Raw genomic sequence first — 26390 nt, forward strand, 5'->3', positions numbered from 1 at the left:
GTGGGGGAGACCTCTCCTCTACTCTGGCTTCCCCCACCCAGGATTCTCTGCTCCCCCCGCAGGATTCCATAATAGGACTCTGAAAGCATAGCTAAAGAAGGGGAGGGGTGCAGAGAATGAGGGAAGAGAGAGGCTCCATCGACTGGGGAAGGGTGGGAAAGGGGCAGTCCTGGTGGCCGAAATGGAACCCCAACCCAAAACCCCCCACCCCGCTCTGCCACCTCCCCCCAAGCTGCCGGCACATCTGGTTTCCACAAATGCCACTCCCCACACAAGCCCCTCCCACCCCATCCACCCCACCCCTTGACCCAGGCCATCCCAACACTGGAGGGGAAGGAACTTCTTTAAGGGTATCATATTTGCGGGACCGCCCCAGCTCCAGCCAGCCCCCACCCCCCAGGGGACTGCTAGAAGGGCAGGTTGGCCATGCTGCCCGGCGCTGGGAGGTAGCCCATCTGACTGTCCAGAGACACACTGCGCTGCCGCAGCGGGTGTGACACCATGAGGTTCTGCTGGGGCGGGGGGCCCATGAGGGAGCCCTGCGGGGAGAGCATGTGGGGGGGCTGGCTGTAGACCTCCCCCCCCACCCCCCGCTGCTTCATCAGCATGAAATTCTGCTGGGTCATGAGGCCTTGTGGCGGGGACATGACTCCCTGGTGCAGGCCGTGGGGCACCACGCCCTGCTGGGGGGGCACACCTGTCCTGCCCAGCAAGGACATCTGTCCAGGGTGGCACATGGACATGTTGAGACCCCGCTGGACGCCTTGCTGGCCCGGGAGGTTGGGGGGTCGTGAGGGGGTCTGCTCCGCCATCATGTTCTGCAGGTTCATGAGATGCAGATTGGGGGGCTGGGCCTTGGGGGGCTGGTTCTCACTCTTGGGAAAGTATTGGAGGGTGCTGCTTGGCTTCTCAGAGGGGATGATCCTCGATAAGTCGAACTCAGGGATCCCCGTCGGGGTGGGCCGGATCACCTCGCTCAGCTCGGGGTCGCTCAGCACTGATGCCACCCCAGGGAGCACGCCTGGGGGGTAGGCGTCGCCCATGCGCCCAGCCATGCCTTTGCCCATCAGGTGCTGCTGAGGGGGTATGGGGCCGGGCGGCTGGCTAGGCAGGTCCTCTGGGGGCAGGGGCATGCTGGAAGGGTAGTGCTGCTGCAGGCCAGGCCCCCCGCCCCCACCCCCGCTGGGGGCCATGGCACCATGGGGCTGCTGCAGCCGAGGGGGGAAGGGCATCATCTGGGAGGAGCTGGGCACTGGGCCACAGGGGGCACTCAGGGAGTCTGGGCCCCCTGGAGGCAGCATCATCGAGTTTTGAGGGGGCCCTCCTGTCCCCTGCGCATTGGGGTGCAGTGGAATGTTGGACCCCAGAGGGGTGGGGGAGGGCAACATAGTAGGCGGGGGTTCATGGGACAGGGGCTGCTGGCCTGGCAGGTTCATGCCCATGGGGCTCTGGGCCGCAGCTGAGTTCAGGTGCATCTGGTTGGGCTGGTTATTGCTGATCCCTGTGGGGAGAGAGAAAAAGGGGTCAGGAGCTGTGTGTGCCATGCTGGGGAAGGCTGCGGGACTCAGTTCTTCCTCCCTCCCCAGCCAGGCTCATGCCAGCAGGGGTGAGGGCCTCTACTATGGGCCTGTGCTGGCCACAGGGACACAGACTTCAGGTACTCAGGTTAGAAGCCAAGAGACCCGAGTTCTGGCCCAGTCTGCCGCAGACACGTCACTCACTGGATGTCGGAAACGACACTCGGCTGCCCTGGACTTGGTTTTACTCCATGACAAGCAGAAACCTGACCCGGGACATCACCCTCCCACTCCCAGGGCCCGCTGGGAGCACAGGAGAGCCAGCATAACCACAGGGGCAACAGCTGGCCGTGGCAGCTCTTCCCACGCCCGGGGCCCACCCCCAGGTCCTCTTCTCCCTGCACCCCCTTCTGGCCTCGCACCTGGCCCAGAGCCCTGCGGAGGTGGCGGAGGTGGGAGCAGGGGCCGGTCAGGCAGCAGCTCGTCATCGGAGGTGGCGATGGTCTTGATGGCGTTGTGGTAGAGCGGGGTGGAGCTGGGCATGGCATACTTGGACATCTGGGACATCATCAGTGACAGGGGGTTCTGGGAAGGCGTGGGGTCTGGGGAGGAAGTAAATGGCAGGCTGGGGTTCATGAGGCCGCTGGGAGGGTTGGCGGGAGGCGCTGAGGAGCTGCTCCGGGGGCCACTAGGCGGGAGGGCACCTACAGAAGCAGGGAGACAGAAAGAGTGGAGGGTAACCGGGGAGGGGAAGACGAGTTTGGCGGCTCACATACATGGTGGGCTAGGAAGAGGCCAGCTCCCAAATCTCCTGACCTTCCAGGCACACCTCTACTCCAATATTCTGCTCAACCCATTATCACCACTGCCCACCTGTCTTCGGGCAGCCTCGGGGCCCCCAGACAGTGCAGAGAGCCCAAGAGCGAACCCCTCCAAATGCCTGGCAGAGCCCCATGGCACTCCTTGTGGAAACTCACACTCAGCTGCTGACGTGTGTCCCTCAAGCAGCGTCTACCTCTGCGCCCGGCACAGATGCCTTTGCGCACTCACCTGCCCCAGCAAGAACACACCCCTCCCCGCCCAGGTTCCCGGTGCCAGAGTCCCGTCCCCACTCCCCTACCCCCACCCCGCGCCTGGCTCAGCTGACTCACCCTGTTCCATGCTGCCTAGGGTGGTGGAAGGGTTCATGTTGAGAGGCGGCTGCTTGTTCTGGGGGACCCCAGGGCTGGGCATGGCTGTCTTGGGTGAGGCGACCCAGCCGGGAGAAGGCACCGCCACGGAAGGAGACTTGAGCCTGCTGGGCGAGCCAGTGGGCGAACGGACACTGAGGGAGGAGCTGAGGACCTGTGGCGACTTGAGAGGTCCCGGCGGGTTAGCCGAAGGCAAGGGCACCATCTGGGAGGGGGTCTGGGGTGACTTGAGGTTGGCGGAGGGCGAGGTGACCAGGGGCGAGTGCACCTGGCTAAGGGTGGGCGACTTCAGGTGCCCCATCCCCGGCGAGCCCATCTGATTAATACTGATGGTGAGGTCTGAAGGCCGTCTGCCCAGCCCCCGGTTGGGGGCCGAATGCACAGACCCGGGAGGATTGGACGCAGGGGGCAGGGGCATGTGGCTGAGCCGGGTGGTGCCCACGTTACCCATGGGCATTGAGCTCTGGTCAGGACTGAACATGTCTTGGGTATTGCCCATGTCCTGGGGCATGGCTTGGAAGGGCCCCTGGCCCCCAGAGAATCCCTGCTGGCCCTGGTTGGGGAACTGCGAGGGCATGAGCATCTTCTGTGGGCCACCCATCATGCCACCGCTGCTGTTCTGGGCCCGCACCCGGGCCATCTCCTCGGGACTGAGGCCCTGAGGCCCCATCATGTCCCCGGGGCCCCGCATCTTCTGTGACATCAGCATCTGCTGCTGTGGGGTCATCTGGACATTCAAGTTCATGTTCATGTTCATGTTCACATTCATGTTCATGTTGAGGTTGCCCGGCCCCATGGGAGGGTCCACCTCTCTCAGCCCAGACTGCCCCATGGGGGGACTCAGGAGGCCCCGGCCTCCGCCAAACTCCATGCCCATGGGGGTGCCTGCCAGGCCCTCGCCACCGGCCATCTGCCCAGGAAACATGGCTGGCTCCATCTGCCGGTGTGCCTGCATCATCCGCTCCATCTCCATGCCCTGCCCCATGGCACCGCCCGCCATGCCCAGGGGGCGCTGCATGCCCATCGACCGCTTCTCCAGCAGCTGGTGCCGCAGCAGCTCCTCCCGGACCCGGGGGGTCATGAATCGCTCCGCTTCACCCTGCCCGCCAGGGTAGGGCACGGCATTCTGGGCAAAATTACTTGGCCCCCCCATGGGGGGCAAGTCTTCGGTCCAGCCCATACCTGGCCTCACAGGCCTCTGCATAGCATTCATGGGCACCTCCATGGGCATCCCCTGCATGCCTCCAAAACCAGGCACCCGTTGCATCTGGTTGCCTGGGAAACGGGGGCCGGGAAAGGGAGGTCCGCCCCGGAGCTGCATGGGATCTTGGACATCCATGGGGCCCCGCAGCGGTGCACCCATGCCGGGGGGCCACTGATCCCCGGGCTTGCTGTGGTAGGGAGGCGGTGGCCCCCTCACCATCATGCCCCCCATGCCCATCATGTCTTGCAGGGGGCGGCCCCCATGCAGCCCTATCTGCTCTTCCTTCCGCCGCTTCTCCTCATAGTACTCTTCCTGCAGCTTGCGCCAGGCCACCTGCTCTGGTGTCAGGCTGTCCTGGCCCAGCCTCTGCATCATCATGTTCATCTGCTGCCCCATGTCCCCACCTGGGGGGTGCCCAGGCACCTCATGCTCCAGCGGGGGTCCCCCCAGGCTCTGCGTCTGTGAAATCATAGACTGCAAGGGCTCCTCATACTTTTTCAGCCCACTGGGAGGGGCCGTGGGGGGCTGCTGGGGGGCAGGAGGGGCTTGTGCTGGTGGTCCCCCCTCGCTGGCTCCTCCTGGGGGTCCCTTGAGGAAGGGCTCCGTCTCCCCGCTTCGGAGCAACAGCCGCTCAATGTCCCGCAGGGTCTGGAGGGAACGCTCCCGGTGCTCCAGCTGCTCCTTGGACAGGCCCTCAGAGCCCATCAGGCTCCGTTGCCCATTTCCTGTGGGGGCAGCCTCCGCGAGCAGGGCAGGGCCTGGGGCACCACCAGAGTCTCCTCCCGGAGGCAGAGGGTTGCTGGCGGTGGCAGCTGTAGGGGTGTTAGGGTGGGTGCCCCCGGCGCCACCGCCCGTGCTGGCTGCTCCCACCGAGTTGGGTGTCAGGTCCTGACTGGCGTCTTCAGGTGGCCCATCTGAAGGCAGAGTGGGCGGAGCACTGCTGGGGGCCGATGGGGGCGGCGGCGGCAGCGGAGGGGGCTGGGACTGCGGGGTGCCCGCGGACGGCGTGCTTAAGGGTAGCGGCTCTGGGGTAGGTGGCACTTTCGGGGCCTGTGGGAGGACAGAGGCGGAGCATGAGCCAGGCAAAGGGAGGCACCAGCCAATCCCGCTGTTCTCAGAGGCGCCCCACTCACCTGGTCCAGCTTGGCCCGGGGCACATTCTGCTGGTGGTAGGCAAGGATGGAGTCAGCCCGGCCCTGCAGCACAGCCTCGGCGGCCCTGCACAGAAGGGTCATGCACAAATTGGTCAGGGAGGCAGGTGGGCCGGCGGGGAGCCCTTGCCCTTCCCCCACCTAGCCCAGCCTAGCCCTGGCTCCCTGCAGGCGGACACTCAGGACTGCAGGCTGAGGGGGCACAGAGCAGGCTGGGCCTGCCCCGAGGCACTTACGTGTTGGCCAGGTGGGTGGTGAAGACGTACACGTACTGTGAGGGAGGCTTGCCGGGGACACCCCCACCCCCACCCCCGGGGGCGTCGGGCCGGAGGCCAGGCGGTGGCCCATGTGGGGGTCCTGGAGCGCTGCTCTCGCTGAGGGGAAGTTGGGCGGCTTGGCCGGGACCCAGCTGTGGGGCCGTCATGGCTGGGTCTGCTACATTACAGTCTGCACGAGAGAGGAGAGAAGCTGGGTAAGCAGCCTCAACTCAGAAAGGAGAGCCCGCTGGCGCTGCCCCCCACCCCATCCCAGGCAGGCTCACTGCTTTTCAGCTCAGGCCAGATAGGTGATCTGTTGCCATACTCCGGTGGTATGTGTCTGGTGTCCACGCTTACTTGCCCTAGACGTCTTCAACCAGGACAGAAATCATGGGGACCATATGGAGATGAGGGGGAGGGGAAATGGGACAGGCTCCCCTGTGCGTGGCATCCCAAAGGACACTTACAGATGAGATTCCCTCTGACCACAACATCCCTGGAAGGCAGGTGTCCTACGCTCTGCTTTACAGAGGAGGAAACAACTCTGGAGGAATGACATTAACTCACCCAACATGACACAGCGCATCAGTGCCGAACCGGGATCTGAACCTGGGCTGGGACTCCAAAGGCCTGTTCTGAGCCCACAGACTATGGGTGTGTGTGTGGGGGGGGTGTGCACCTGCAAATGCTCTGACCAGGTGAGGGGAGAAGGCCAAGAGACTGCACAGATTGATGAGTCAAATGATGACTGGTTTTGCATTCTAGCTCACCACTAACGGACTCTGTGCCCTTAGGAACAAGACAGCTCATCCCTTTAAACCTCTGTTGCTTCATCTATAAAATGGGAACACTAACTCCCTGCTCTGCACAGCGGGGCAGGTCAAAGAAATCTATTTTTATAGCAACTTCAGAAATATGTCACTACCACCACCACCACCACCAACAACAACAACAAAAATCACTTAGAAAACAGAGTTAGAAAAGACTGGCATAGTGGGTGCCCTCCCAGGGTAGACTGACCACCCTGAGCACCAAATGATGTCTGTTCCATGGTCACAAAGTAGACTGAAGTCCAAGCCCCAAAAAGATCTACGCGTGGTCATTAACGAGACTAGGTAAGTCCATGGACCCACTCCCATGCCAATATAAACAAATTTTGCACAGAATAACAGAGCCAACAGCTTGGGGGCTGGGGGGCCTGAGAGCTGGCCTCAGTGTGTGAGGGCTGTCCTGGGAAGAGGAAGGTGCATAATACTCCACACACAGAGCTAGGACTCCTGGGTACAAGTTACAGGAGGGAGGCAGGCTTTATTCCAATAAGGAACTTTCCAGTACAGTAAAAATAATGAAAACGAGCAGTGTTGTAAGTGTCATGCGTAGCAAGTCATTCACTCCTCACACCAATCCTGTGAAGAAATCCATTCCTATAGAAGAGGAAATTGGGACCCTTTCCCAAATTCACACAAATAATAAATGGGAGATCCAAGACACCAACCAAAGTTGTGTGACTGCAGCGTCTGTGCTATTAGCCACTACATCGGCTGCCCCCAAGCTAAGAACTCTCTGAGAACGTCATGGCAACTACAAGTAAAATAGGATCAGTGGTTGTCTTAGTGCTGGGGATGGGATGGTAGCCCCTTCTCTGTATTTCCCTGTTTCTTCCAGTGTTTCTACATCCTGGCAGTCTAAAGTTATAAAAGCAAACTGATGGGGGCTGTGGGTCCCAGGAGGCAGTGACCACCCCCATCTGTCACTGACAGGTTCAGAGGGGCTCATGGACGGCCAGTCCCCTGGGGCGGCACCTGGGACCAGAGGACCTTTAAAGTTCCAGCCTGTACACCCCACCTCCACAGACATGGTCCACCCCTTCCAAAAACATCTGCTCGGCCTGTTTCCTCCTCTGCAACAGGCATCTTAACCATAACCACACCTACTTCCCAGGGCTATTGGAAGGATTAAACAAAGTAGCAAAGGAGCCAGCACATTTTTTTCTTCCTTCTTTCTAGGGTCCCAGCCCACCAAGCAGGTCACAGTTTAACATTCTCTGGCTAGTTCACCTGCATTAAGTTGTTTCTCCCCTCAAAGAGATGTCAGCTTTGAGGGAAATCACCCAATAAATGTGTGCGGGCTACCTAAGGGTGGGAGAGTGTTTGGTTCTCCCCATTACTTGAGCAAGGCCCAAATACACACTGGTCAATAAAAGAATGAGAGGAGTGGGCATCCACCCACCCACACCCACGCCTCGTCCTGGTGATGCACGCTAGGCATTTGCCAGCCGTCAATCAGAGGCTGGGGGTGGGCGCCAGAGACAGAGCCAAGGTCAGCTCCCACCCAGGCTCAGCCAGACTTCTGAACCAACTGTCTGGCTCCCAGCAATGCAGGACTCTCGCCACCCTCCCTCTACTGAACAGTAGGTGGCAGCAGAGGCCAAGAATTCATGGGAGGAGGTGGAGGTGGTAGGGCCAGGAGGGGCCACCCCACCCTACCTCTGTCCCTAGGAAGAGGGGCTCACTGAGCACCTAGAAGGCAGGGGCTAAGCTGTCACAGCGCAGGGAGGGACAGAGTGACAGGTGAGATGGGAAAGAAGTAGTCTGGGTTCCTGACCCTTGCTGTCTCTCAGACTCAGGCCTTTGAAGGTGAGGAGAGGGAGGCTCCCTCAGGGCAGCCATGTCCCCGGGGCACCATGGGCCACAAGATCCTGGCAGCAATGGGCACTCACTGTGGGTGGCCCCAATGGGCTTGTCGTCCTCCTCGCTGTCGGGTCCTGAGCACCATTCGTCCCCGCTGTATGGCTGCTTCCGCTCCAGCACACACCGCCGCTTACTCCGGGGTGCCACCTCTGCCCAGGCAGGACAAGGCGGGCAGGGGTCAGACCAAGTGCCCAGAGGCCCCGTCCTCCCACAGCCAGGGTCTCCATGGGCCCATTCTCCCAGATGTCTCACCCTAAGAGGGCACTGCCCAGGCCACAGTGGGCACTTTGCCAGCCCTTGGCCCCCACCACACCATTTGTTTCTGATTTCTCTCTCCAGCCCCGCTGCCTGTCTCCCTTCCCCCACCCAGCACCAAGCACGGCATAATCCCCAACCACAACTGGTTCTAATTAGGGCTGGGGGGGTGGTGAGGGAGGGGAGAGCCACTGCTCCCCTTGCAGGCCCCAGAGCCTGCTCAAAGACGCCCACCAGATGGGATACCAGGAGGTTCCTTAGGAGGTGTGTGGGTCTGCTCCTCACCCCAGAGCACCTCCCTCTCCCCCTCCAGAGAGGAATGAGGCTGACCATCACGCCGTGTGGCCCCTCCGTGGGTGGCCCCTGAAGATGACAAGGCCCTGCCCTGGCCACCCCTGCTCCTGAGAGAATGGCCAAGCCAGTGGGTATAACGGGGGCAAGAGAAAGGTGACCCCGCATAAATGCTGGAGAGAAGCAAGGGAAAGGGATTAGGCAAAAGGGGCAGCAAGCGTGGGCCTTGGACTGGAACATACTGGAGTCTTAGGGATCAGGAAATGGGGTACCTTTGGCCTCTGAATCCAGGGATGGAGTCCCAGCCTCCCGCTGCTCTCCAGAGTCCACAGACACGCTCCGCTCCCTCTTCACCTTGCCCTTGAGTGAGCTGAAAGGGGGCACCCCTGCTTGGGGGTTCTTCAGACTTGAGTTGCTGGGTGAGATCTGGTTGGCCTTGGCCCCATGGCTCCCCGCCCCCACGCCCTTCGGGCCCAGGTTGCAGGTGGGTCCTTGGTTCACATTCTGGTGCTGGGATTGGGCCCCTCCATTCCCTGTCTTGCCATGATTGGTCAACTTATTTTCTGGGTGCATTGGCTTGGCTGGGGCTGGGGGGCAGTGGCCGCGCGGGGACAGCGGCGGGCTCCCTGGAGCTTCTCTCCTCCTGGGGTGGGGTAACCTGGGACAAGGTGGGAGAAACATGAAAGGTTAATCTTGCTAGGGGCCTAGCATGCCTGCATTTTAACCATCCCCATCCCGCCTCACCTAATGGTAATGGACGTGGGGGCCAAGGAGCGTGTTAAGACCACCAGCTATTCCCTATCTCCTCCTGTGGTTCCTCAGACAAGGGCTGATGCCTTTCTCCACCTCGGGGAGTGAAGATAGGGCAATCCTCTCCACCTCTCAGACCCCACAATTCAAGTAGAAACCAGGGCCTTGGGAGGCAGAATTCACCCCCATCCCCAACATCCATCGGACAGCAAGCCTCCCAGCAACTCCCCCCAACTAGCACCTGACCAACACCTGAACATCTCTTTCAGGCTTTGCTCTCTCCAGACTCCTTCCAAGGTCCTAATCCTCAACTTTGACGTGCTCCACACCCGCAGGTGAGGGGCACAGGACCTGAGGGTCACTGCTCATGCCTCAGCCCCATTCCCCTGGGGACGTGGAGACAAGCACACTGCAGAGTGGTACCCACTGGTCCAGACAGCTCCTCGGAGCAGGAGGGGAAAGCCTGAAGGGGGTCCACCAGCAGGGCTGGCAGGCAGGCAGGAGCAGGAGGAAAGGGGGAGGGGAGCGGTGTGCGGAGCAGACTGGAGCGAAGCTGGAAGCCAAGGATTCCTGCAGCCTAGGCTGCGGGCCCTTTAAGCTCCAGCCCGTTCCCCCCACCGCCTCCCCCTCCCCGGAGACCTATTAATAGCCGCTGGAAAGATCACATCACGGGAGAGGATATTTATCCCCCCTCATTCCACACCAGCTCAGATTTATTTCAGCTCTGCTGTCCTGCTGCTGCCGCCTGGCCCTGTCTGCCGGCTTCTCCTGGGGAAGGGGAGGGAGGCAGGCACCGCCCCTCCCTCCAGCTTCCACCCCCAGCTAGACTGAGGCCAGAGGGCGCCACTGGACCCGACAGTGGGGTGGGCCGGGGTCTGCTCAAACCGTTTTTTAGGAGGCAAGGGCTGAAAGGGACTAGAGCAGTAGGCCTAGTTGATTGCCACTGCCCTCTGTCCCCTGGGCCCAGACATGAAGGCTGTGGGCTCCTGCCTCAGGGCAGGCCATCCCATTCTGACCCCCATTTAGCCCACCGGTGGCCTTAGAAGCCAAGTGGCCATAGGGCTCACTGTCCAAGCCAGCACATCTCAGCCCCATGATCACTGGGCCCTTCCCTTCCCCGCACTCCACACACACACACACTTCCCGCCCTCCACGACACCCACACACCTTGTCTTGTTAGCCAGGATCCTCATGGCTCCCACACACAGTGGGGCTACGGCCCCTGTGCGTGCCCAGGGCCCAGCCAGGTACTCGGTACTGGAGCACGGACTGCAGCAACAAGCCCCAAAGAGAAAACTTGTGACTTGGGGAGGGGGTGTAGGAGGGGAGGGGAGAAGGGAGGACCCAACAGCCCTGGGACTAGGGAACTAGACAGGGTAAGGTGGGAATGGAAAGGGAGGACCACTAGCTGGGGTCTCTATCCTAGAGGCCGATTGTATCCCCATCCCTCCCGCACCTGACCCTCAGGGAGCTTGCAGTCTCTAGCAGGGCCCCCCTTTCCCCGGGCCGCAGAGGCAGAAGTCACTGAAAGGATAGGTTGCAAAGGCGCCCGCGTGGGGCGGCCGTGAGGTCTGCTCTGGCCCCTTGGGGGACTCCGGCTCCCAGGCACGCCCCTCACCCCGGGTGGGGAACTCCTCTCGCCCCGCCCCCAGGGCGCCCCCCAGGCGCCGAGGTGGCCTGGGTAGGGGCAATGCCCCGCCCCGCCCCCAGCTCGAGGCCTAGCCCGTGCCCATTCCAGCAGGCCCGGGCGGGCAGCGAGAGGCCTGGCGGGGCCCCGGGGCTGCAGCTGGGCTCTTCTGGAGACCAGTAACGCTGGCTCAGATTCCTCCCCGACCGCAAGAATGCAGGAGCCTCCCCTCCCCCCCCCCGCCCCTGCACCCCACCCCGCCCCCTTCGGCAGAGCCCGAGCGGAGAGGCAGAGCGAGCGAGGGAGCCAGCGAGCGAGCGAGCGAAGGAGCGGGAGACGGACAGGACTGCAGCGCGCCTCGCCGGCCCCGCACGCGCCGCACGGACAGACACCCGGCCAAGTGCGGCCAGGGGCTGGGCGGGGCGGCGGCGGCGGGCCGAGGTTCGGCCTAGCAATGGGGGCCGCCTGGCAGGGGCTCCGAGACCCGCAAGCACCCGAACTCTGACTCACACACACTCACAGCTCACACGTGGACGGGGAGACAAAGACACGCACGGAGCCCAGGAAACTAGAGGCGCACCCACGCCGACCCGCGGACGTGTGCTGGAGGGCGAGGGAGGCGCTGGCCCAAGCAGGAGCACGGAATCAGCCTGGGGCACCCGCAGGCGCCCAAGCTGCCTGACGGCAGAGAGGGAGCGCGCCGACTCATGGAATGGATGAAAAGACTGAGACCCGGTCCCAAGGGAACCAGAGAAAGTTGAGCCTGGTAGTGACAAAGGAACACACGCGCGCGTACACACATACACGCGGGGTCATAGATACACCAACAAACAGACTCACGCAAACACAGAAGCCTCACCCAACCGCCCCCTGCCCTGCGCTCCCTGGCCCCACCGATCGGGGTGGGGGAGGGGGGAGACTTGGGCCCAGCCTCGCCCTCGTGATCCGGCCAGCGTGACACCGGTGCGCACTCTCGCCGCTCCCAGCGGGGCTGCTGGAGGCTGGGCTGGACGCGGAGGCGAGGCCCCCACCCACCCATAACCCTGTGGGAGTCTAACCCTAAATTAACCCCAGGCGTATTGGCCTTCCCTTTTCTAGGTCTCCCTCCGGGAAGAGAGGCTCCTCAGGGGACGGTTCCAAAGTCCAGGGCCCGCTGGGAAGCCTCCCTCGGCCAGCCCCCATCTCCTGCAACAGGTTAGAGCAGAAGCAGTTAAGAGGAGGGCTGGAGAGGGACCTGGGCTTAGGGACGGGCCTGTGGCCAACGGGTCTCACTCAAGCTCTCACCTTCACCACCAAAGTCCTCAAAACTACCTATCACTTAAAGAGACAGTATTATTATCCCCATTTCACCAGAAAGAAACTGAGGTGTGCCAAAAGGAATCCACGTGCCCCTGGGTCATGTGACAAGTACGTGGCAGCTCCAAGACCCCATTCCTGGGGCTCCCCCACCCCAAGTTCAGTGTCTCCTCCCCCCTCCCTTGAAGTCAGGACTCTTCATCTGAGCGGGCACCGGAAAGGTGGGCTTCTAGCCACTGGGCCCACCCGCACTACCTCCTGTGTTTACAGCTTCAAATGTTGGGACTTGGAATATTTTGGGAAGGGGCTGTTAGAAAATTAGCTCTCTCCGGTGTCCCCAGTCAGTCCTCAGAAGAATCTTGGAGTGGCCCTCCCCTCTCCGACTCCACCCCCTTGCTCCCACCCCACCGCAGGGCGAGCTGAGTCAAGCACAGATGAGTCAGGACTTTCCCATCTCACACCTCCCCCCTACCCCTCAGGAGTTTGCAGGGGCTCCCAAAGACCATTCCTGCTCTACACACTCAGCTCCCCCCAAGACACCTGGAGGGCCTAGGGATGGGGGGGTGGCTAACTCCTGGTGGGTGCTGTGAGTGAAGGGGGCTTCCCAGCACAGGAGCAGGAGCGCCTGGAATGAGGGAAAGGAAAGGCATGGGACTCTGGAGTGGTGACTTGTGCTCACAAGCAGGAGCAAACGGCCAGGAGCACAAACCAGGAGGCTGCTGAGACAAAGAGCCTGAGGTCAGCTGCTTCCCCATGGCCTTCCCTAGGGCGTTAGGGGGAGCCGGTGGACCTGACCCCGGTGCGGGGAGGGAGATCAGGAAGGCTTCCACAGATGCCTTCAATGGGTGCTCAACACAGAGCCAGCACAGGTATAATGGGCATTCACACACCAGTGGCAACCTATTTTCAGATGCCCCAGCACTGGGACCCCCTGCTTGGTTCTCCAGCTGGCCCACTGGCCTCATTGCCTAGCTCAAAACCACCCAAGAGAGGCAACGAGAAAATGGTTTGGAGGCTTCATGCTCCCCAGCATGGTGGGCAGACTCCTCTAGAGAAGAAATGCGCTGCTCAGGCCCTCCTGGAGCCATGGGGGTGGAATTATTGTCCCCGGGCTCAAGGAGATGCAGCTCCCAAGACGAGGGCTGGGTCCCTTTTCTCCTGGGTTTCGGGACTCCTTGGTCCCTAGAAGCTCTCCTCTACCACCCAGGTCACTTCCTCTTCCTGAGGTGGTGACTCAGCCCAAGTGGGGAGGTCAAGGATTCATAGCCCAGCAGGAAATCTGCTCAAGGACCAAGGTATTGCTCTGGGACCCTCTGTGTGGGTCCTCAGAGGCCTTCCCCTCACCCTGGCTCCTAGCAGCTCTTCCCACTTCCCCCAACCCCACCTCTTGCCAAAGGAGACCATGCAAATCGATCATTTTTGTCTGGTTGACAAACCACATCGCCCCACCTGCAGCCCCAGAATGTTGCCAGGCAACCCCAGTCCTGCAGTTCCGTGGGAACTCCTAGTCCCAGACTACTCTAGTCGGGGTCTCTGAACAAGGTGCTTCTGGGGAGAAGGGGGTGTTCTGCCCATTCTGGTGCCCACTGTCCCTTCTGGAGTCTGTAAGACAAGTGGCATTGCCTAGATAAGTTTGAAGCCACCTCTCTTGGCTCCCTCAGCCACTGCCAAGGTGGCCAGGCCTTGGGACACAGTCATGCCTTGGCAGTGGGGTGCCCCCAAAGGCTGCTGCCCAGTCCCTGGCTGCTCCCTCCCTCAGGGCGGAGGGGGAACGGAGGGTGGGGGGCACAAGGAAACAAGACAGGGCAGGAAGCCCAGGCAGGCGGCGGGCACTCTGGGCCAGGCACAAACAGCCAACACAGGAAACCACAGCCCACCCCCGCCCACCCCACCCGCCCAAAGCTCTGGGAGAGAGGAGCTGCCAAGAGCCTGGTACCCCCAACCGGGGTAAGGGCCCAGGGTTAGCCCGGGGCAAGGCAAGAGCCAGAAGTTCTTTTCAGTCCTCTCTCTGCCCCAGACCCTACCTGGGGAGGGGGAGAGGAAGCCAGGCTGGCAGGGATGGTGCTGCCTCTTTAAATCCACCGAAATCCTGAGCTAGGCCCAACCCAGCTCTGGTTTCACAGGAAGGAAAGGAGCTCAGGAGCCAGTAGGGCAGGCAGTGGTGGCTGGAATTAGCCCCACCGGCCCAAATATATCTGGTCTCCGCCTGCCACCCCACTGGCACTTCCTGGCCCCTGGCACCTGCACCACGGTGGGGGTGGGAGAGGGTCTAGGTGCTCCTCCCTCCCCAGGGGGAGACCCCGGTGTCTGCAGTGATCCTGTCGCCGGTACACGTGGGCGAAAGGTGACTTCCCAAAGCCCGGAGGCCCAGAAGGGAGGATTGGGCAGGGTAGCCCCCTGTGGGCCCTCACCTGGCCTGTCCTCCAAGGGGTTAATCTGGCCCCTGTTTGGGGGGGGTAGGGGTGGCCTAGGAACCTCCTCCAAACTGCCTGGCGGCTGGGAACAATGGGGCCATTGTGGGAGGACCAGAGTGCGGGCAGACTGCTGGCACAACCAGCAGCGCACCACGGGGCGGGACCTCACCCAGCGCCCGCGCTCGGCTTGCTCCCCCAGGTACCGCCAGTGGCAGACACATCCTCCCTGCCCCCTCACCTCGCCTGCCTGGCCCAAACCCCTGGCCACAGCAGCACCTGGAGAGCCCTCCAGCTCTGCCCACGTTGACATCCAGATGGCCGTGACCCTGCAGGAAGTGGGAGCCTGTGGGCCAGGACGGGGTGGGGGTGGGGACTGAGAGACAGGATGTATGCCTGTGATCCTCCCGCAGGGAAGACAGGAAGGCCAAACTGGGTTTCTGGTGTCAGTCCTGGCACCCTCAGGGTAGAAGGGCTTAGGGGATTGTGAGACCAGGGACAGGCAGGGTCCCCTGCCCCCAGGCCTCCTTTCCCATACTCATTCCAGAAACCTCTCCCTGAAGAGATCCTGTCCCCAGCAGCCTTACCTCCTGGGGTTGGGATGCCAGGCCCGGAGTGCAATGAGGGCCATGAGGGCCGGGTTCACGGTCAGGGAGACAAGGTGCCAATCACATCCCGCCCTGTCTGAGCTAGAGGACTTGTCCCTCTGACCTGTATCCTCATCTTCAAAGTGAGGGTACATGTATAGGGTGAGATGGTTTTCTTAGTGAAACCATCTCATAGAATGCCTATGACATACTCGGCTCTCAAGAAACCATCTCTGGCCACGATGTCCCTCCCCTTCTTTACCCTCTCGTAGCCCCCAGATATGTGGGCATTTGGTAAATAAAGGTAGGCATTTGCCTTGGAGCATCCAAGGGAATGGGGCCCACGGACATCATATAAGGGGGACCAGGTACAAAGACGTGGCTCTTCTGCTCTCCTGGAAGGGGCCAGCTCCCTGAGCTAGCTCTTCCCTGGGTATCACTGACTTCACCGCCATACACTTGAAACCAGAGTGTGAACCCAGAAAGCAGTCATCCACTCTCTTAGCTTCAGGTGTGTGTCTCAAAACCTCAGGAGGCAAGTCAGAGGGGATTTCCCGTCAACAGTGGCCCAGCTGCCCCCAGCCAGGCAGCCCTCTCCCTGCCCACTTGGTCATCTCCTGCAGGACTTGGGGTGGAGGAAGCTGGAGCCTACTTTCTTCTCATGCATGCACGTCCTTAAAGAGCAAAGGGTCTGAGAGGGCCAGAGGAGCAACTGGTGCAGGAAGTTCTGGAAAGCAGGGGTCCAGGGAAAAGACCTGTCCTCTTCTCAACTAGAGAGGGCTGTCCCTCTCAGGGTGGCTCCACAAGCCCCCAAAGGGTTAATAAGGCCCTAAAAATAACCTGCTCCCAGCAGGACCCTCCAGCCATCTGTTCCCATTTTCTCCTGTTCACATTGGAACATCTGAAACCAGCCCTAGAGCCCCAGCCCAATCCCAAAAATAGCCCCAGCCTGCCCAAGGAACAGGCCCCAGGGGCTGGGCATAGGCGGCATGGCCAGCCCAGCAGTGCAGCACGGCCCAGGCCAACCCAGAGCCCTCACTTTCAGGCCCATAGAAGGGAAGTGTCCTCTCTGGCTCCAGAAGAAGGGCTGAGGGTTGCAGAAGGATGCGTAGAGCCGGGGGCTCCAGCCCACCCATCTCGGTACCAGGCCAGAGAAGGTTCCTGGCAGCCAAGCCCCGGTCTCAGACCCAGGAGCCCTGGGATCGCAGGCACTTCTGCCACATCTTACAATCCACTTTCTCCTGAGATCTGGATACTCCCTCCCCGGAAGAGCCAAACGTTGTGTGTCCACTCTGCTGTCCACTCCTGGGGTCCTCCTCCGGAGGTTCCCAAGCCTCGGCTCCATGCCACACCCCTCAGAAGCCCTGCTCACCCCGTGGTCCTTGGCACTCACCCTACCCCAGGGCACACAGGGCTGAAGCAGAACTCTTTCCAGCGCTGCCCACACTTACCACGCAGCCCACGAAAAGAGTCCTCTGGCCCCTGTGGATGCTGATGTGACCCCACCCCTCCTCTGAGCTGCAGGATGCCTCCTCCCTGCCCGGCTGTGCGTGGCAGGTGCCAGGCATGCCCATCTGGGCTTCTATACATATCACAGGCCTGGGCACTGCTCTGCCACACTCGGGGAAAATGCCCAGGCAGAGGGTCCAGGGAATCCGAGGGACCCTGGGGCAGCCCTAACAGCGACCATGCATGTCACAGCTCCGCACTGCCACTGTTCTCCCCAAGGAAGGTCCCTGACCCCTTAGGCCAGGAAGGAGAGGAGGCAGCCCGTTAAGCCATTTAAGGACAGAATGTTGCGTTCAGCCTGGTGAAAGAACAGAGCAGCAGGGATGGAAGGGTGGGAGGGGTGCTAAGTTGATCTGAGCCAGCAGCCCGGGGGAGGGAGAGCTCAGCCTGGGAAGCACTGGCAGATAGGGAGGGACACGTCCTAAGTCCCCCAGGCCCTTCTCTGCGCCTACGGCCATTTGGTGAACCTGCACCCAAGATGTGAGCTGGCTCCAACAGTGGGGAGACTGAGGCAGTGAGAAAGTGAGTCTGGAAGGGTGTTAGAATCTCGGAGTCCGAAGTACTAGAAAGGTTGTCCTCCCCCACCCCCACTCCCCAGTCCTCCACTGCCAAGGGCCAGGCCAACTGTTCTTCCAGGCCAAAGCCCCCCGGGGGTGGGGTTAGGAGTTCCTGTAGAAAGCAATGTCGAGGAGCAAAGAGGAGGCTCACTACCTCATACTGAGCATTTTATGCCGTCGCATCAGGCTGTCCTGAACGCTACACATACACACGATCTAATTTAATCCTCACAACAGCTCTACACCAAAGTACTTTTATGATCCCCCACTTTAAGGCACAAGGAAGTTAGGTGACTTGCCTAAGTTACACAGTCCAGAATGAGAAGAATAGGGATTTGAACCCAGACACGCCCGCAACTGGGTTCTTAACCATTTTGCGAGAGCAGTTCAACCTGTATCGGTGCTCTAACGAGAGAATGGGCGCCCCTCACCATTCCACACACACTCCCTCCACGCCCGATGTGCCCCAGGTCCTGGCTAGAGGCCACGGTTCTTGCCCAGGGAAGCGATCAGAGAGAGAGCACCCCTCCCCACCCCCTCGGCATAGGTACCCTGAGAGAAAAGTTCTCCGGGGGGGGGGCCCCAGTCTCACCCACCCCCAGTCCGCTATGTCCTCCTCGCCCATCCTGGTCCCTAATAGTCAGAAGGGAGCCAGGCAAGTTACCATGACAACAACACTGGGCCCCTGCTAAGAGAGACTGGTGGGCTGGAGAGGAGTCTGCCGCCCCCTCACTCTCCAGGTGGGGGTCAAAAGTCAAGTGGGACTCACTAGTGAAGGGTAGAGTCCAAGCCCTGCCCCCACACCTGCTCAGCCACACCTGTCACTGCTCCCCACTTTTTTCATTGCCTGAGTTGGAAACGGGATGACTTCCTCCTGGTCCCTGAGAGGCAGTGGCCTCCAGCGGGCCCCCAGGAAGGAGAGTGGGGGGATCAGAAGCCCCTCCCTCCAGAGGACAGTCTGAGAGACGTGCCTCCTCCCAGACCTCCGCCTTCTGCAGCCTTCCCTAGTCAGCCCAGGAGCCTACAGGCGTGTTTGTTGTGAATTCAGGGAGTTGTTGCTAAGTAAGGAAGGAGGGGAGGGAGGGAAGGAGGGGGGGCTAGCAGTAGGGAGAGAGCCTCCGTGTGTGTGTGTGTGTGTGTGTGTGTGTGTGTGTGTGTGTGTGTCTGGAGGCCAGGGCAGAAACCACATTTCGGTGGCTAATAGCCACCCTGGCTTTGACTCAGCAGGGGGAGGCCAAAGCCAGGACAGAGCGGAGCAAGCACTTGGGATGACCAGGAAACCCTACCTTGCCCTCCAGGGGTGATTGGGCAGGAGCTCCCCACCTGCCGGGCCTGGAAAGATTCCAGCTCAGAGAAGACCTGGGACTTTCACAGAGGTGGGGCTTTACCCCTCCCTGCCCCACCCCCACCCCCCAGGTTCCAGGTTGTAAGGCTGCTAGCTCCCCTCCTCTGGGGGCAGGAGAATGAAAGGAGAAGTGGGGGCAGAAAGCCAGGAGGAGGGCACCCAAAACAAAAAGCCAAGCAGGAGACCAGCAGACAAGAGAGCAGCAAGGAGGCTGCAGAGGGCAGGCACAAGCACACGGAGCTCTCACCTCAGGAGTAACTGTGTGCCGGGCTCAGGCTCAAGGGTGTGGTCTGGGAAGGGGGCTCCCTGTGGAGAGAGGGTCACTCACAGCTAGAAGCCCCAAGCCAGCAATCTAGGGCCCTGCTCCTCCCATAACCCCAGCCCCTCCCCCAACATGTACACCACAGAAACGTGTTCTCACACACACACACACACACACACACACACACACACACAGCCTGCAGCTCCAGGAAGTCTCTGAGCTACTCGGACACCACCACACCCCCACACCCCCCCCCCCTCCAGGACTTCTGTGGATTGGCTGGGAGCCAGGCCTGACCCAGCTGCTGCACCACACTGCTCCCCCTCCCTATCCTGGAAGCAGGAAAGGAGAAGGCACTGGAAGATGCCTTCGACAGAGGCGGGGCCAATGACTCCCATGACCTGGCCTGAGGTCCTGGGGGAAGGGATGGGGATGGGGAGACCAGAGGACCCTGGCTTTCGGTGCCAGCCAGCCCCAGGATTATCCTATGTCAGAGATAAGAATGGGGCCTCTCCCGTGTCCATGTGTGGTCCCTTTGGCTATACCCCTTGTCCCCTGAAGACGCAAAGTCCCCACCGGCCTGGTTGGGAGGGCCTGGGGTGAGAGGATCTGGCTTAGCAGTTCCGTAGGAGGGGGGCTGGGTGAAGCCCTGGTGGCTGGGCTCAGTTTGTACTGGGGGTCAAAGGGGAGTTCTTTTCCGAAGAATTCTGGGAGAGACGCCAACTAGAGCAAGCTGCGAACCACCCCTCCCTCTCTCTCTCTCTCTCTGCACTGGGGGCAGGGGGGGTGTCCCTGCCAACCAGACTTAACCCTGTCCAGCCGGTGTTGCTCCCAGGCCCAGGAAGGGGGAGCTGGGTAGGAGACCTCCAGCTGGGCCCAACTTCCAGTTCAAGAGGGCAGGTGCGGGGCCTCTTCCGCCAGAATGAAGCTGGTTCCACACAGCCCCATCTGGTAGCGCCCTGCCCGACTGCCCTCTAGGTGACTTTTCTAGGCTCATCTCCTGAAGGTGTCTGCAGTGACGTGTGTGTGCGTGTCTCAGAGACAGAGATTGAGAAACAAACTGAAAATTCCTTGCCAAAGCCCTCCCCTTGCTGGGTCACTGAGCACTGTACCAACCTGTGCCTCTAGGCCTCCCTTCCTCCCACTGTGTCCTGGGACCAGAGGCCACGGGGGTGGGGGGAAGGGACAGCTTATCCTCTGCCTACATCCTGCTACTGTCTGCACAGGCCCTGGACTCCTACAAACAGCCCCTGCCTGGGCCCTCTTCTTCCTCACTGATCTGACCCAAGTGCTTCTAGAGGAAAGCATTCAATCAGAGCCTGAGACCCCAGGATGGGATACTGAGTCATAGGAGATTATCAAGGGTTCCAGGGCCCGAATCCCATGCTAACATAACTCTGTTATCACCACCCTTGCTCTGACCAAAAAAAAAAAAAAAAAAAAAAAAAAAAAAAAAAAGCTCCCCCCTGGCCTCCTCCCCCACTGTAGAACACGGTCTAATTGCAGAATGAACTTAAACATGAAGGACGTCCCAGGCTACAATGGCAGCTGGCCCCACCCCAAATACCCCAAATGCCTTGTATTTCTGGGGTGGAATATCACCCCCTTAGGATTCCAGCCTCCTCTGTCTTCTGTAAAGACTGGAAATATGAATGTCTTGTCTTGTTTTGCTGTCTCCCCCTAGCTAGAGAAGTCAACTTTCCTGAATCTTAAATTAGCCACCAAGCTCCCAGGTCTGATGTGGCCGGCCCCTTCCTCAACCCCAGTGAAGCAAGTAACTGGAATGGAGGCTTAACTCCCTCTCCTAGCCCTTCCTTTGGGGACTGGCCTCCCTATGATCACCCATCACCCACCACTGTATCATGAGGTCAAGAAGAGGGTGTTGGGACCCCAAAGGTGCTGGGTGTCTTTGAGGGGCAGAGGAAGAAAGCCCAGTCGGGGGGAGGGGAGCAGTTTATCCCAAAGTCCCCCCATGCCACCACTTTCTCTCCAAGGACCCTGGCCCTGCCAGAAGCCTTGGCCCCACTCCAGGAAATCTCCCTATCAAGGGACAGAGTACTCCATGTCCCAGGTTGCTGCGGGGAGACCTGTGACTACACACACCAGACATGTTCAAAGGGAGGAGGAGAGAAGCAAGAACAGAAGCAGAACACACACACACATGTATACACACACATAAACTCATCAAAGAGACACAACCCCAGGCACACACACTCCTCAGAGACACTCCCTGGGACGTGCAACTGAGACACAGACACGACTCGCAAAGATACACGTCCAAGATCTCTATCTCCTAAAAATAACCCCAAACTCCCTAAGAATGCCTCGAGACCCACAGAGGCTGCCATACTCCCAGAGAATGAGGAGAGCCAGAATCACAAAAGACACGGGCCAATCACACAGACCTGCTGACAGACAGAAGATATACCCACACTGGGATACACACACACACACACACACACACCCCCATGCCCGTGAGCGCCTGTGCACACACACACACAATAGTATGCACGTGGCTGAGTGCTAGCACTCGAACTCTCACACACACACACACACACACACACACACACAGACCCTGGCAATGCACAGCGTGAGGTCAGATTAGAGGACTAAATTCTGGACTAGTGGGGAGGAGGGGAGCCAGAGGGGGGTGGAGAAGTACTCAGGGATTTCAAAACAATCTTGGTTTCGAAATGCTGGAAATGCTGGATTCAGGGCCATTCCCAGTTGAGGCTGGGGGGTGGAGAGTAGGGGGGAGGGGAAGGCAGGCCAGTGAAGGGCCACCAGCCCTTTGGAGAGGGGGTGGGGCAGAGGGAATCCCAGCCCCCCAAGGAGGGGGGCCTGGAAGAGACACCAAGGTTAGGAGGGTGAGGTGGTCTAGGCACCAGCAGGAAGGGCCTGGGGTGGAAAGGAGGCAAAGAAGGAGAGGACTCTGCTTTGGCCACTGACTGAAAAAGTAAGAAGGCAGGGGAGGCTGCCCTTCCCCTCAGGAGTGAGAGGAAGAGGGAAGCTGCCTGTGCCCGCTTCCCCCATTTATGGGCGGTGGTCAACACCTTCTCCTCTACAGAGTAACAACCAGGCTCCCCTTTACCAGCTAGTAGAGCCCAAAGGTGGGCCCAAAGCTAAGGGGTCCGAGGGGGTGGGGGGACAGCAAGGGCCCCACAGGGCTCAGAGATCCTCCGTGGGACCCAGGACTCCCCATACTCAGAGCAGGGTGGGAGACAGTTCCTGGGGAACCAGGGGCTTCCCTCTTCTTCATGGGGAGGGGGGCTTTTGGGGAGACTGAGGCAGTGCAACATACCCCCACACCCAGGAAGTCACCCCTCCCCTCCCAGGGCAGCAGAATGCCCTTACTGCCCCTCCCCCAGCCTCTAGGGAAAGTGGGCAGTTCTCTCCCAGGGAGGGGAGGTCAGGCCAGGCTGGGGGTGGGGCTCTGGAGGCCTGGCCCTGGCACCCAGCAGAGGAAATTCCAGGCTGTAACTCCAGGCTGTCTTTAGGGCCGCCCATCCAAAGGACAAGCAGCACCTCGAGAGAGAGCACTATGGGGGCCTTCTCCGCCTAGCCCCCCAGCTCCTGGCTTCCAGCTACCTAGCCCTCCAACTGGCCCCAGCCCAGCTCTGATAGTTAGAGGACTGGACCTGGGGAAACAGCACTCTCTGGATAAGCCTCTAGCAGACCCATCCCAGCCCCTTGGCCACTCTGAGCTGCCTTTCCCCAGATCCCTGGGGGCAGCCCCTCCAGTGTGGCTACGGTGGGCAGCTGCCAGGGCTGGCAGGCACGGGCACACATGCCAAGCTACAGCAGCCAGGCGCTCAACAGGTTGAGCCAGTCCCTGGAACAGCCAGCCCCACCCCAGGGAGAGCGGGCCTGGCAGAGGCTCCCTGCCCGCGGCACCCAGCCTGCACCCGCTTGGCTCCCACGGCTGCCCGCTTTCCCACGCTGCCATCCCCCTCTGCCCCCTCCCCCCAGGTCAGCACCCGGGCAGTGCCCAGGGCTCCTGGCACAAGGAAGGGATGCCATTTCCCCAACACCCCTGGGTACCCAGGTTCTTGGGGTGCCTCACCACCAGCAACCAAGGAGCCCCAGGAAGAGTAAACAAGAACCCCAAAGTGTCCCCCCACTTCCTTGCAGGCTTTTCCCAGTCCCGGGAAGAACGGACACTCAGACACCCTGGCCCTCTGTAGCTGCCCCATCCCCTGGGCACTGGGGCAGAAGTTCAGCCTGTGGCGCCAGAGGCAGTGTGGGGGTGCCCCCAGCTCTGGTCTTATACTCCCTGGAGGAGGGTTTGCAGAGCTGGGTGAGTTCCGGCTCTTTCCACTCCTGCCAGAGCTGCTGCTACCTGCAACCCTGGTCCTCTTCTTCCTCCACCCCACTCCTGGGCTACACGGAGCTCCATCCCAGCCACTCCCCCACAGGCAGGCATCCCCCCTTTGCAGGCATCTTCTTTAATCTAAAGCAGGTGCCAGGCATTCCAGCTGAGTCCACACTGCCACCCACTAGGCCTCTGCCCAGAAGGCTACTGTCCTGCTTGTTCAGGGAAACAGAGTCTCCAGCCCAGGGCTTCGGCTTAACCCAGGTACCCAGAAGCTGGGGGCCGGGAACTATGCAAACAGAGGCACAGGCGCCCTGCACAGGGTCAACAAGCAAGTTCACGAGGCCCCACATTGCCACTGTTGCACTAGTCCCAGGTTTCTGTGGACCACCAAACCTTCCCCAGGACTCTGTAATGTCGTCTCACCTTGACCCTCAAGCCCGGTAATTAGAGACTCATCTTGAACCCGCACATGGACCTCCAGGACCCGTCTCCAGCCATGGGGCCCCTGCTGTCCCAAACACAAGAGTTGCCCTGGATGGAAGATGATAGGTACTCGGCCCCCAAACCAGCACCCTTTTCAAACATCAACCCTTCCCCCAGGCCCCACCCCTAAACAGGAGCAACACAGGTAAGCAGAGAGCCTCTAGAGAGAGGTGGCTAGACCCTGGCCTTCCAGGCCTGGTTCTCTAAGGCCAAGGAGCCTGATCACCTTGGGGAGGCAACACCTTCCTTTTCTACCAGACTTCCCTTACCCCTCACCTTCCTGACCCATTCTCACTGCATCCTGAGGCTTCAAACCAGTCGCCTCACAGATGACACCAGAAAGACGGGGCCTGATCATGCCTTCCCCTGGGGCCATGAAATCATGGTCCTGACCCAGAGAAGGCAAGACCCGTCCTGGGAGAAGCAGAAAAGCCAGGCCCAGCAGAAGTGTCTGCTCTCTGGAGAGGCTGAGGAGTGGGAAGAACAAGAGGAGTGAAAGGCCACCCACCCTGGAGGTCATGCTCAGAGAGCTGCCCAGAGACATCAGTAGGGTTCCAGCAGACACAGTGTGAAGACAGCTTTCCTAGGTAAAACGGGAAACCAAGGCCAAAGATCAAGTGGGCCTCAAGCCCCTATCCCATGGCTCAGTCACATGCCCAGCTCACCTCTCCCAAAGCAACACTCTTCCTCCCTGCAGCAGAGCCCCCCTCCACCACTCCCCAGACACACACACCCCAAGCAGCAGACAGACTGAAGGAGGCGGGAGGAGGGGGTGTCAGAAAAACCCGGAAGGAAGGAGGCTGGACAGACAGACAGAAGCAGATCCTGGCTTCACTGCTCCAGAGAGACACCCTCCAGACTCCCAGACTGTGAGGGACACGCTCCTTCTCAGCAACCCAGAGGGAGAAGGGGAGAGTAGACTTCAGTGTCTCCAGAAACCAAATTCCAGCAGCCCAGGGATAGGGCATACTCCAGACAAGCAAGAAGCCTTAAGTCTCACTTCTCTTCCTCATATTCCTCCCCCAGGAGCTCCCAGGACCAAAGCAGGGGGAGCCTCCCCTTAGCAGTGCAGGGACACCTCCAAGGAACTATGTGACTGCCCCACCCCCCAGCCAAGCCCACACTGCTGAGAATCCTTGGCAGGGGAGACTCCAGGAGTCACAGCCCCTATTGCTCCTAGGCACTGCTTGGGGGCAGAGGGTAACCCCAGCAATCCCCAATCCTAATGCACTTCCTTCTGGAGGCTCCCATCAGCTAGGGGAGGAGTGCTGGGGTGCTGGGACCCAAGGGGTTGGGGAGCCTGGGAGGGGGACTACATCTCCCAGAAGCCCCCAGGGCAGGGTTGCTGCTCCAGCTGGCCCAAGGCCGGCCTTGTTCTCTGCGCTAGGGTGGCAGGGTCCCCTGGCTGTCCCTAAGCCCTCCCCCCTGAGCTCTGGGGCTGCCAACCTGACTGGGGGCCCAAGAGTAGTCACCACTAACCCTGGGAGAGTCCCCCAACCCTTAAACAGCCTGGGGGTGCGTGCCAGAGGGCAACAGACAATCAGACTGTGTTCCCCCTCCCCAGTTCAAACTGGATCTCCCTCCTCGCGCCTCTGCCCGCCTGGCATGACTTTCACCCTCGGCCCCAGCCCACCCCTCACCTCGCGCGGGTCGGGGGTCCTCACGCCAGGCCGGAGCTGGACGCCATGACCAGATCAGGGTCGGTGACTGGATTAGGGTCCTCCGGCTTGCCAGTTGGAGGTGCGGAGGGGGGCGGGCAGGCGGTGATCTTTTGATCCTGGACGCCTTGATCTCAATACCAGCCCGGCCCGGGAGAGGGTATCCGGGGGTCGCTGGGCGCCTGGGTTCCTGCCTCCCAACCGCCGAGCATGGTCGTGGGCGCCGGACAGCGGCGGGAGAGCGAGCACACCCGCCCGGCCCGGGGCTCGGGGCTGGGGTCTCGGCCCCGAACCTCACGGCTCCGGCTCCTGCTCCTCCTCCCTTCCTTCCTTCCTTCCTTGCTTCCTTCCTTCCTTCCTCCCTTCCTTCGCCTCCTCCTTTCACTTTCCCCGAGGCCCGCGGGGACGGCGGGCGCGGGGCGGGGAGGGGGCTGTCTGGGCGCTTATTGTTGGTCGGACGCCGAGGGTCCGGGTCGCAGCCCCCGGGCGGCGCGGCGCCGGGGGATCCAGGCGTGCAGGCGTCCGGCCGGCTGGCTCCGGGCGGCGGCAGTGGTGCAGCGGCCCCGGGTCCGGGGCATGTCCGGCCACTGGCTCCGCCGCGCGCCGCCGCCTCCCCGGGTTCCCCTGCGCTGCCGGAGCCTCGCTCGCCCCTCCACTCGGCTCCTCTCCCCAGCCTGAATAAGCATCGGGGCTCTCTGGCTGCCTCCTTCTGCCTTCATACCAGAGCCCGGAGAGGCCCCTGTCAAAATAAGAGCTCCCCCATCTCTCTCGCCTCCTCGCCCAACCCGGCTCCCCCAGCCTCCCAGTGGTCTGACTCGGTAAGGCGCCCGGCCGAGAAGCGGGAGGCAGGTTGGCCCGGGGGCGGGGAGGGGGCTTCTACCCGTCTCTCCTCCCCATTCCTGGGGACTGGGGAAGAGACGCGCCAACAACAACCCAGGCTGGAGAGAGGTTTCACAAACCTACCCTCCAGTCTACACTGATTGGAAGGGGTGGGAGTTGCCTGGACTCCCCTCACCCCCCAACACACACACACAC

The 26390-nt window shown here is 61.0% G+C and overlaps 1 protein-coding gene across 5 annotated transcripts; it reads right to left on the bottom strand.

The window, feature by feature from the left end:
• BCL9L (BCL9 like) lies at positions 1-26121 on the bottom strand. Of its 5 annotated transcripts, none has more exons than XM_032868671.1 (10): positions 25338-26121; positions 11991-12117; positions 10473-10574; positions 8828-9213; positions 8039-8158; positions 5299-5509; positions 5045-5129; positions 2669-4961; positions 1940-2221; positions 1-1501 (listed from the first exon to the last, which is right to left on the bottom strand). In XM_032868671.1, the coding sequence occupies exons 3-10, from the start codon at positions 10496-10498 to the stop codon at positions 408-410; spliced, it is 4497 nt and encodes a 1498-aa protein (XP_032724562.1). In that variant the 5' UTR covers positions 10499-10574; positions 11991-12117; positions 25338-26121; the 3' UTR covers positions 1-407. The 5 variants fall into 5 exon arrangements, with proteins under 5 accessions (XP_032724562.1, XP_032724559.1, XP_032724560.1 ...); XM_032868668.1 differs by lacking the exon at positions 11991-12117 and adding an exon at positions 18885-18943; XM_032868669.1 differs by lacking the exon at positions 11991-12117.
• Between the last annotated feature and the right edge of the window lie 269 nt (positions 26122-26390).

The sequence above is a fragment of the Lontra canadensis genome, unplaced genomic scaffold (assembly GCF_010015895.1).
Source record: "Lontra canadensis isolate GAN:19392208 unplaced genomic scaffold, GSC_riverotter_1.0 scaffold36, whole genome shotgun sequence".
Lineage (NCBI taxonomy): Eukaryota > Metazoa > Chordata > Mammalia > Carnivora > Mustelidae > Lontra > Lontra canadensis.